This window comes from Leucopleurus acutus (assembly GCF_964270905.1).
Source record: "Leucopleurus acutus genome assembly, chromosome: 17".
Lineage (NCBI taxonomy): Eukaryota > Metazoa > Chordata > Mammalia > Artiodactyla > Delphinidae > Leucopleurus > Leucopleurus acutus.
Genome location: NC_139159.1, coordinates 38,826,822 through 38,839,455, shown reverse-complemented (window position 1 = coordinate 38,839,455; position 12,634 = coordinate 38,826,822). Strand labels below are relative to the sequence as shown.

Sequence of the window (12,634 nt, the reverse complement as noted above, 5' to 3'; positions counted from 1 at the left end):
CTAAAGCCCATTCTCTACCTCTGCGTCTTTATTCCTATCCTGCTCCTGGTTCTTCAGAACCTTTTTTTTTTTTTTGATTCCATATATATGCGTTAGCATGCGGTATTTATTTTTCTCTTTCTGACTTACTTCACTCTGTATGACAAACTCTAGGTCCATCCACCTCATTATAAAAAACTCAATTTCGTTTCTTTTTATGGCTGAGTAATAGTCCATTGTATATATGTGCCACATTTTCTTTCTCCATTCATCTGTGATGACTACTTACATGTTTTCTTAAACTTTCAACCTTCAAATTGCGTCACACATACATACATTTTTGGTAACTTTGCTTCATATTTAGGTATATTCTAACTATTGAGTTATCTGGACAGATTCTGTCTACTGGGTGATCTAGCATATATCCACAAAAGTCTGTGCAATATTATCACTACAAATGCTTTGCCCAGATCATATTCCAATAACCCATGGCCTCTCACTGTTGAATTCCTTAACAACTAGAGATACCTGTCCACTTCAACCACAGGAGGCCATTGTCAAGCTAAACCCAACATCACATTTAATTATCATGTACCTGCTGTATCCGTGTCACCTTTCTCAACATTATTTTCTTCCCAAACCATACTCCCTACTTACTCCAGGTTTTCACCTGTTACCTCTATGTAGGAGATTACAAATTATGAGCCATTAAAGCAGTTTCAAACAGCCTACCAAATACCTTCAAACTCAGTGTGTCCAAATGCAAACTCATTAACTTCATCCCCCAAGTCATCTTCTACTGTCCTCTTTCAGTTATAACACTAATATTCTTCAAGACACTACAATCAGAAACCTTGGAATAATATTTTACTATTTCTCCTTTTTCATCTACTTGTCCAATCATTTCCAAGTCCTATCAATTATTAATAAAAAATATCTCAAATTATACCCTCTTCTCAATTCACTGATAATGTCCTAGTTCATACTTTGCTACTGTTCCCTTAAACTGTTCTAACAACCTCCTACTTAACTATCTGCTTTTGTTATCAGCATTGTAAACCATTTGCCATACTGCTGCCAGAATAACCTTTCTAAGTATAGAGTTGGATATCAGATTTAGATAGTGTATTAAAATCATTTTTACTTTACTCCCCTCTATTAAACTCCACCCAAAGCAATATAAAAATGAATATATACAGAGGAAAATCCAGCTTTGATGAAACAAGAACATAGTCACAACTCCTAACTATAAAATACAATGTAGAGTTGCAAAATTTATAAGATATCAAGGACATTGGAAGCCAATAAATTTATCCTCAAAGTTTAATCAATTATAGATTTCTCCATGAATGTCACAATTTTAAAAATTCCATACAATAATCTTCTGATAAGAGCTTTAAGTTCTAGGGGCAATAGTGGACCACCAGAGAAGAAGGAAAGGTACCCGTATGGTATCTATTTGATACTATATAAAGAAGAGCAGTAAGATAAAATGCCATTTGTATCACTTACAACCTAGCTTCCTAACCAAAGGAGACTGACAGAGATGAAACAAGGTGAAGAAGGTAGAGGAGACAACTAGTAAAGGATCATCAGAGAGCCTGTGATTTGTGAGGTTTTATTTCAACTAGGGACAAATCTTCAGATGACATAGTTAAATCAGAGTCGTGAGATGCTCCACTTCCTACCTTCTGCCCTCCCCACATTATTTTTCAGCAAATAGCTATGTCCACTAAAGATGCATCATAATCATAAAGGAATAATCAAGGAAGATATTTATAAAAATGGGAAAAAGAAATAAAGTAACAAAATAGAGACAGAGGATAAGTTTAGGCAATAAAATCTCAGGAAAACTCCCTCAAAAATAGATATGAAGAGTCAAAGAAGAAAAACTGGGAAAGAAATTGGATGGAAACAAAAATATTACGGAGATAAAAGCCATATTTAAAATTTACTGAATAGGATAATCACAATAAGAAATACATAATCAGAGATACAGTGAATAGTCCAGAGAAACCATATGCACACACACACACACACACACACACACACACACATACACACACACACACACATGCACACCCCAAAATAATCACGGGAAAATGTACAGATTTTAAGAAACAAAGTAAATTAAAAATACATAACTCATTAAGAGAACAGGACATATATATTTGAAAAAATATTCAAAGACATATTAGAAGAAAAATTTTGTATGTAATTCTTGATTCTGAGATCACAAGGATATGTCACTCTCTTAGAAATTTGATACTAACTGTTCAACCACAAGAAATATTCTGACAATATTACCAAACTTTATGAGCAAGAAAGAAACTCACTGAGCATCCATTTAGAAAAATAAGCTCACATTAAATAGTAAAATATTATGTTGACCTGTGATTTCTCTGCCTTATCCCTCAATGTCTGAAGATAATTCAAGCTTAAAAAGCCTGGGGGAAAGCATTTTAGACTCAGCCAAAAACTTCCTTCTAGTATAAAAAGAAAACATGTTTTCACCATGAAGTAGTTCTGGGAATATAAAACACATGAGCCCTTCTTGGAAAACTGCTTTGTGATAACATACAAAATACAACTAGAGGAACTGAAAGAAATAACTCAGGAATGCGAAACTGTATTTTTTTAAAGACTAAAGGTAACCACCAAATGCATTTAAATAAGCTTCCATGTTCTATAATTCAATGAGTGACATCATTTTCCTCCAGTGATGTTCCTAACTGAAAACTTAGGAACCACTCCAGACTGATGCACTTCATGTGATGAATTGGTGATGAGGGATAACTAATGAAACCGCTTTAGTATTTTTCAACTCTATTCCTTCCTCTTGAATCTCAAGTGTTAGTTGTGGTCCAGGTCTTCCTCATTTATTTGCCTGAATTATTAAAGAAGTGCTTCCAATTGTTGCATATTTCATCAGATCGATCCATCTTCCTCAAATTACTCATATGACCTTTCTAATACATAAATCTTATTCCTATTTCTCCTTTCAGTGATGCCTCACTGCCTTCATGATGAAGTCTAATCTTTGCAGGATGTAAGCAGCTCTCTCAGTCCAACCCTTTCTTAACTTTTCCAACCCCATCTGTTACTACTCTCACCTTCATGCTATATGTTCTATCCATCATTTCTTGGAAAAAGCCTTCCCTGACACCTCTCCCCTTCCATTATGGTAATGTGCTCCCCCTTACGTGATTAATGAGTTCCTTAGAAATACCTTTATCATGGGGTTTTCAGTAGCTTGTTAAATAAGTTTATATCTTCTCATTTTTCTGTTTCCATGTGCCACCTCACATATATCACCTTAAAAAAGTCATTATCCTCCAAAAGCCTAGTTAATTTTGGTCTCTTGGACTGCCTACAAAATACTGTTCCTTCAAGTCTCAGTTCATATTTCAGCTCTGCTCTAAGTCTTCTGTATTAACCCAGTACAAATTAAATGTTCCAGCCTCTATTTTTCTCCAGTACTAAGTTTCTTCTTTTGCTTCCAGGTCATATTGTATCTTGCATCATATAATAGTTACTGTTTCTGTGCCTGCATCCTGCACAAATATTAGTGTCTAAAGAAGTTAAGTATTTCTTTATCCATCTCTGAATTCCACATGGCACCCACTATTGTACCTTGGTAGAAGCTCAGTAATATTGAGACTTAAGAGGAATATTATCTTTTTTTTAACATCTTTATTGGAGTATAATTGCTTTACAATGTTGTGTTAGTTTCTGCTGTATAACAAAGTGAATCAGCTATATGTATACATATATCTCCCCATATCCCCTCCCTCTTGCGCCTCCCTCCCACCCTCCCTATCCCACCCCTCTAGGTGGTCACAAAGCACAGAGATGATCTCTCTGTGTTATGCAGCTGCTTCCCACTAACTATCTATTTTACATTTGGTAGTGTATATATGTCAATGTTACTCTCTCACTTCATTCCAGCTTATGCTTCCCCCTCCCCGTGTCCTCAAGTCCATTCTCTATGTCTGCATCTTTATTCCTGTCCTGTCCCTAGGTTCATCAAAACCTTTTCTTCTTTTTTTTTTTTATATTCCATATATATGTGTTATCATACAGTGTTTGTTTTTCTCTTTCTGACTTACTTCACTCTGTATGACAGACTCTAGGTCCATCCACCTCACTACAAATAACTCAACTTCATTTCTTTTTATGGATGAGTAATATTCCATTGTATATATGTGTCACATCTTCTTTATCCATTCATCTGTTAATGGACATTTAGGTTGCTTCCATGTCCTGGCTATTGTAAATAGTGATGCAATGAACATTGTGGTACATGACTCTTTTTAAGAGGAGTATTATTAAAGTACGTGCCAGCATAAGTAATCCCCCAAAGTGTCTCAGATCAAAGGCCCTGAAGGAGGGAGAATATATAAATAATTGCATTTCAATATGGTGAATGCCATAACAAAGCTAAACAGAGGCTACTCATGAAATAATTCACCCATATAGGAGAGGGAGAGAATTTTGGATGTTCTTGCATAGATACATTTCTCTAGAACAAGTATATTAAACATTTATGTTAGTAAAATTCATATTTTATCATTGTTCAATATAATTTAATCTGTTCCTAGCAATATCCTATTAACATAATGCTCCTCTCAATGTAACCCATTTAAAAAACAATTCATGAGACTCTTTGTATTTAGAATGAATATGGTCACTATTAATATGTTTACCCTATATTAATGCAGCATACATTTCTTAGCAATTAATGCTGGCTTTTCATATATGTTATAAATAGTCATATTTCTACTAGCTATTCTTTGATGAACTTCATTTCCAGAATCAATTCATAATGGAAACTGGGAATCCCCAAACCACTCAAGTTAGCTAGCATTTCTTTAAAAGTTCTTAAACACATCAATCAAAATTTGACAGAATTCCATTTCTGTTTCTTATAAAGATATTTTACATTTTAATATTTTTATTGAGTTTGAAAAAAGATAGCTTGTAAAATGTAAGTCTCAAATGGTTAAAACTATTTTTTGCAAATGGAACTATTAAAGCTTATTTTGTAACATGTGTTTAAGCCAAAGATAGTAATTTTAGATCAAATTTCTACTTACCCAATCAATTTTATCCACATTCCAATATTTTTTTAAATCCCGAAACTGTATTAGCATTCCCTTCAGTCCCACGACAATAATACTTGCAAGAACACACTACAAATAAGAAATAAGTTGATGAAGATGCAAGATAAAGATTTTAATCTAAATTTAAAAGAATCATTGTATTTTTATGTCTTTGTCTTTGAAGTACTTACTAAAGGAAAGAAATAACCATTTAGAAGAATGAAGTAATATTCATTTTGTTTAGAACTAACCTATTATTGTACTTTAGGAATATAATAGCAATTCTAGAAAATCACAGGGTACATGTTATGGCATTCTAGAAAAAAGGAAGAAAGGAAAAGAAAAGTAGTGAATTATAAGGGTGAATGTTATAAGGCTGAATGTCCTCTTAACTTTATAATAATTATTCACTGCCATTTGTTTGAAATCTGTTTGTTGAAAAAATTAAATATTTATATAATGTATTTCTTTATAATTGTCTTGAGTATCAATTTTCTGGTTTCACCTGAATATATTTATAACTCTCTTGAAAAGTGAACTTGTTTATTGGGAGATCCTCTCATGAAAGTGATTTATTCTTATTACATGAAAGAAGAATTAGAACAAGAAAGGACTGACACCGTCTCTGGATCTCTGAAGACCAGGATCTTACTCACATCACTTTAGTGCCCCAGGCTTCTGAAAAGCAAGGTAGATATGTGTACTAATACTCTGAGTCACTTTTTATAACCATGCATCAAGGGTGGCAAGATGCATTTTGTTGCCTACTCTCTTGCCCAGTATGTATTTTCTAAGAGTACAAATTTTATAAAATTCTTCCAAAGTCTACTTCTTATAACAGACTTCCCTGGTGGTCCAGTGGTTAAGACTCTGTGCTTCCACTGCAGGGGGTGCAGGTTCAATCCCTGGTCAGTAAACTAAGGTCCAGCATGCCACATGGCACAGCCAAAAAAAAAAAAAAGAATAAAAGAATGTCATGTACTTCTTATAATAGAGATTGCCTAGTTCTACCTTCCAAATGAATACAGAATAAATCTAATTCCACAATGTCATTTTTATACAAAAGCCTAAGAATTAGAAAACAGCCATAGTACCCTCCCATACCTTCCCCATCAAATGTGGACTCTTTCTACCTTTCCTCCATTCAGCCATTACTTATGTCACATAAGGTTTCAGATTTAGGATCATTGAGGTTGTTCTTCAAAGAAATTTTTAAAATACAATGATTCTCATTAAAAGTAAAGTTAAAAAGTAAATAATAAAAAGCACTACTTACCATGGGCAGCCAGTAAAGCAAGGGTCCTATTGCATAGATGACTATCAGGATGAAAATGCAAGATATTAGACAAGCCACCTGTAAAATACAAGACAGACAAAAAAGAAAGCTTGAACTTTCTTATTATTCCAAAGTTATAGGGGGAAAAAGATAATTCTTTGTTCTTCTTGATAAGAAGAAACAAAATGTTGGCACATGATTGTTAAATTAAATAGACTGTCATCTATATTTTGTAGCTGAAGGAACCCAAATGTGACAGCTGACAAACTGGTGCAATCAAATTAAGTCAGCAATGACAAAAAAAGCAATTCTAAACAAAGAAATAGGACACCATCAACTTTTATCACACATCACAGCATGGCTTTTTGTTTGTTTGTTTGTTTAATAGTGAAAATGACATTTCAGCTAAAAGTCCTTTAGCCTATAGTTGTTCAGCCTGGCCCCCCTTCTCCTAGTTGTTTCCTAGTTGTTTGGGTAATAACTGAATATGCAGCTTAGGGTTTTTCTGTGCTGATGACAAATTTCCACAGAAGCCTTTACTCTCTTCGTTGGAGTCCTTTGTTAATATGAAGCAGTTATATGGGATTAAGGAAGCAGTCTCTGCAGTGAAACAGACTTAATTTTATTAATCCTGAAAAGTCATTAGTATTGTGTTCTAACCAACTCAACTTGCTGACAAAAGGTAATTCAAAACAGCTCACTCCTAGCTATGCTCCACTTAATGGAGAACAAATTTCACATAAGCAAATGCTCATGTCTTAATAGAAACATTTAGCCAAACTATCAGCCTAACAAGAGGAAAGAGGGCTTTCACAGGACCAAAACAATACCTAAAATATCTTTATGGAAAAATCAAAGGAAATAAAGCCTATTAGAGTGGCTAAAAATAAATATATAAACAAATAATCAATAGCAAGGGCTGGCAAGGACTCAGAGCAACTAGAGTTCTCAGACACTACTAGTGGTAATTCAATATGGTACAGCCACTTCAAAACCAGTTTGGCAGCTTCTTATGGAGTTATGTATGACCCAGAAATACCTAAGAGAAAGGAAAACATACACCTATGAAAATACTTACATGTAAATATTTATAGCAGTTTTATTCATAAATACCAAAAACTGTAAATAACTGAATTGTCCACCAATTGGTGAATAGATAAGTTTTGGGACATCCATACAATAGAATACTACTCAACAATAAAAAAGAACAGACTATTGATACATGCAACAGCATGGATGAAACTCAAAACCATTAAACTAAATGAAAGAAGCTTGATACAAGCTCCTTCCATATTTAGTGGAGCTCATCTACATCACTCCCCAGCATATAAAGGGGGAAAAGTCCTTCTGTGGGAAATAAGTCATTAGAGAACTAAAGATTGTCCATAAAAGAAGTTATAGTACACAAAACTGTCACTAGACTGATTATTTAGGAGTAACTGGTGATTTTACATGATAATAATTTTTAAATAACAAAATATTATGCCTGTAACTCCACTAGACTGGAGAGAGCTAGTTGTCAGAAGGCAGATTAAAGGATTCATTCAGATACCCGTGTGACTCAGTATATCCATGTTTATGTGGAAAGAAAAAGACACCAACCGCTAAGGTGCACTTCATATCAAAAGACAATGGCATGAGGAGGACTTTCAAAGATGGTGGAGGATTAAGATGTGGAGATCACCTTCCTCCCCACAAATACATCAAAAATACATCTACATGTGGAACAACTCCTATAGAACACCTACTGAACGCTGGCAGAAGTCCTCAAACTTCCAAAAAGGAGAGAATATCCTCACTTACCTGGGTATGGCAAAAGAAAAAAAAAAAAGAGAGACAAAGGAACCAGGATGGGACCTGCACCTCTGGGAGGAAGCTGTGAAGCAGGAAAAGTTTCCACACACTAGGAAGCCCCTTCACTGGCCGGGGAGGGGGAGCTTCAGGGTGTCAGAGGAGAGCACAACAGGGTGTGGAGGGCAAAGTGGAGAGATTCCCACACAGAGGATCGGTGCCAACCAGTGGGAGGGGGCTGGGGCTGAGGCTTGGGCTTTGCAGGCCAGACCCCAGGGAGAGGATTGGTGTTGGCTGCGTGAAGATAGCCTGAAAGGGGCTAGTACACCACAGCTAGCCAGGAGCGAGTCTGGGAAAAAGTCTGGACCTGCTGGAGAGGCAAGAGACCATTGTTTTGGGGTGCGCAAGGAGAGGGTCTTCCTGCTCTGTGTGCCCACAGACGTCAGAGCACCACCTAAGTGAGCTCGAGAGATGGGCGCAAGCCGCGGCTATCATCTCAGACCCAAAGGCAGGCACGGACTGCTACTGTTGCCGCCGCTGCCACCAAGAGTCCTGTGTGCAAGTGCAGGTCACTACCCACACCTTCCTGGGAGCCTGTCAGCACACCACTGCCAGGGCACCATGATCCAGGGCCAACTTCCCTGGGAGAACACATAGCACACCTCAGGCTGTTGCTACTTTACACCGGCCTCTGCCACCGCAGGCATTCCCCAGATCACAATTGTGACTAGCGTACCCCTCCCTCTCCTCGGCCTGAGTGAGCAAGAGAGCCCTAATCAGCCTCTGTTTTAACCTTGTCTTGTCTGGGTGGGGAAGAGACACCTGAGGGCAGCCTACATGCAGAGGCAGGGCCAAAACCAAAGCTGAACTGCAGGAGCTGCGCGACAAAAGAAGAGAAAGGGAAATCTCTCTGTGCAGCCTCAGGAGTAGCAGATTACATCCCCACAATTGGCTTGGTAACCCTGCATCTGTGGCATTCCTGAATAGACAACAAGTGTTCCCAAAATTGAGACTGTGGACATTGGGGACAACTCTGGACTTGGGGTTTAATTTCTGTGTTTGACTTATTTTTGGTTTTATGTTTATCTTAATTTAGTTTTTAGTGTTTTTTTTCATTTCTGAGTTTGTTTATTGGTTTGGTTGCTCTCTTCCTTTTTTGTTTTTTTCTCTTTTGTGAGTGTGTGTATGTTTCTTTGTGTGATTTGTCTGTTTAGTTTTGCTCTTTAAAAAAAATTAAGCACTTATATAAATACTCAGGAATATAAAACTGGCCAGAAGGAATTTTGGGCTCATGTGATCTAGGAAATATTCAACATTAAACTGATATCTGGTATTGAAGGTGGCTTAAGCTTGTTGATCTAATTAATATAGACATGTCTTTAGAGTCATTAATATTAGGCATAATACTTTATTGTACCTAGGAATGAAATAAGACCTTATTACATCTGTTGCAAGGAAAATAACTTGATAGGATGAAACTTTAAATGTAAATGAGATAAGAGCTTTCAGGTAAATGCTATAGGAATAATTATGTTCTGAAAATTATCTAAAATAGTGTCTCCAGATTTTGGTAACTATTACTTGCCACTTGGTTTTCACTAAAAATTAAGGTTTTTAAGAGTTGGGGACTCTAATTTAAATATGTAATTAAAGCTACTAAAAATAAAATCTTTCACTATATAATAGGAAAGTGGGACATATGTTTTGAGTAAAAAGGAGTTTTATGCATGGTCAGACTGAGATTATATTAAACTTAATTGGGTAAATGGATTTTGTTATTAAAAGTAGACCTGTGCAGGACCAGACTTGGCTCCTCTCTGCTAAGAGAACAAGTTTACTTAGAATGCTGCTTTTGATAACATATTGTGCGAACTATCTTGCCCTTAATTGAGCTGTTTTTGTTCTTAAATATTCTATCTGACCAAATGCTTTTTAAGAAAAAACTTTTTGATATTTTGGATGAATTTCCTATCAAATTCTAATTAAAGTTCTTTTGACTTCAGCTAGCTTTGGGATGCTTCAGAGGGCCCCAGAGAGTCTTCCTTATTGCATACGTTTCACCTGTGGTGGAGCGTTGATTGGGATTTTCCCTTTTGAACTAGCCTTGGTCATTCATTCAGCTTTATCTTCGATGGGGCATTGGTTGGGGGTTCTTCCCTTTTGGACTGATGGGGTATTGGTTCAGAATCTTCCTTTTTTGTGGCCGAGGAACTGTGACCCCGAGAGACTGATTTGATAACAGGACTTGTGTGTGACAACACCAGGGTATACTTCCCTACTGCATTGGTTTTGCCTGCAGCAAAGCGTTCACTGGGATTTTCTTCCTTTTTGGGGGGCTAGGGAACTGTGACCCTAAGGTACCTCAGAGGAAAATAAATATTTTATATATATATATATATACATATATATATATTAAACTGACTAGAATTGGTTGGTATGCTAAATTACATGGAAAGCATTGTCAAATGAGCAATAAGCCTCCTCAGATTATATGGTATGAATAAATGTTATTAAAATAGATTTTCTAAAATTTACACAAAGTTTCTGAAATTTGCATATGTTCTGGTATAATACTATACTTTTAGTTGTTATCTTAAAATGCTGTATGTCACAACAACTTGGATAAGCTTCTTTGCCAAGAAGAATTCTAATCACATCTTTATCCTTGCCATTTTAAGACTTTTGTCATTCATAGGCAGCTTAGGTGATGATTTGCAAAACTGCTACATCTTCAAGAAGGCTCATAAAAAGGAACTTTTTTTAACAAATATGTTTCTGATAGCCTTTAGATAATACCACTAGACTGAGTAACAAATGACAAATCTGGATGAACTGATTACTTCATCCAGATCAACAGGAATTAATTACATGGGACTGAATGAACTGATGAATATGATTTATAACTATATGACTTTGGGAAATATACTAGCCTTAACCTTTGTTTTCCAGAAAAACCTTTTCTCTTATGTTATGACCTACAACAAGTTGATGAAGTATACCCTTGTAAACAAAGATGAAACATTTATCTTTTTCTCTCTACCTGATCCTGCCTGAATTTGGCTTCTCCAGCTGGCTCTCCTGTGGACTTGATGGTTTATTGTAACTGGATTACAACCAGTTATACTAAGCATTGCTTTTGCTTATTCTTTGTTTCCAAATTGTTTATGCTTTGTGTCTTCCTGCTGCACTATGACTTTGTCAATGTTACTACCTGCATTACTTATATCCTGTCTATTTTATAAGACTGCTGTCTCTTACAGTGTGTAATCAAGCCTCCAACAAAATTGATGATGGCTAAACATCCTGTGGAAATAGATCACATTTATGACTCATATAATAATTGTAATAGTATGATTCTAAGTATGGGAAGAAGCAATAAGGGAAAACATTTCTTGGATCACAATAGACTAGAAAGACAGAGGATTCAGAGAATCTTTAATTATCAACAGGGCCTAATCCAGAAATTAGCACCTAGAGTGGCATATCAACAAGAATTTTCGCCAGATCTGGGATGAGCCTCCCAGTGCTGTGGGACAAAATTTGGTCATGAAATGTCTCCCAAATACTGGTCAAATTCCAGACCAAGAGGAAGATCTGAGAAATTGAATATTTCCATTAGTCTGCCATCTTCTCAGACGCCAATCTTTCTGAATAAAGTCGCTATTCCTTGCCTCAACACCTCGTCTCCCAATTTATTGGCCTGTCGTGCGGTGAGCAGAGCAAGCTTGGACTTGGTAAAAGTATCAGCAAAATTGACTAGTTTTATAATTATCAGATACTTTCATTTTTCATTAATTCTTTTTTTTTTTTTTTTTTTTTTTGTGTGGTACGCAGGCCTCTCACTGCTGTGGCCTCTCCCGTTGTGGAACATAGGCTCCGGACGCGCAGGCTCAGCGGCCATGGCTCACGGGCCCAGCCACTCCGTGGCATGTGGGATCTTCCCAGACCGGGTCACGAACCCGTGTCCCCTGCATCGGCAGGTGGACTCAACCACTGCGCCACCAGGGAAGCCCCGTCATTTTTCATTAATTCTTTCCACACATAGTTATTGAACACCTACTATGTGTTAAGTCTTGGGCTGGACACTGAGGATATGGTGAACCAAAGCAGACATGGGCTGTCTAGGAGCTGAAGTCAAGAGCAGAAGGCAGACATCAATCATATAATCACACTGATGAACACTTAATGTCCAACAGAGCTAAAGTCTCTGAAGAAAAGAACACAGTTGACCCAAAACTGTCAGTGAGATCTGAAGGATGGGAGGAGTTAACTTAGAGGAGGCAGCCACAGAGGCAAAAGGAACAGACACTGGAGCCCACGAGGAAGGAGGAGCTGTGACTGGTGAGCTGAGACTGAGGTGGAGAAGAGTCCAAGATGAGGTTGTAGGGGGAAGCACTCAGTTTTGGTAACATAAAGGTCTGAATTCTAAGACCTATGTAAAACCTTTTATGGGCTCTAGGAGGAAGTAACAAGATCATATTTGTAT

The 12,634-nt window shown here is 36.7% G+C and overlaps 1 protein-coding gene across 1 annotated transcript in view; it reads right to left on the bottom strand.

Moving 5' to 3' along the window:
• Positions 1-12,634, bottom strand: part of SLC26A7 (solute carrier family 26 member 7) — a gene marked incomplete at both ends in the record, with an annotated part of 180,380 nt that overhangs the window by 47,741 nt on the left and 120,005 nt on the right. Inside the window, 2 exons of the mRNA XM_082858393.1 lie at positions 5,076-5,171; positions 6,358-6,435. Of these exons, the coding sequence (XP_082714519.1) occupies positions 5,076-5,171; positions 6,358-6,435 (174 nt within the window). The remainder of the gene's footprint in view (positions 1-5,075; positions 5,172-6,357; positions 6,436-12,634) is intronic.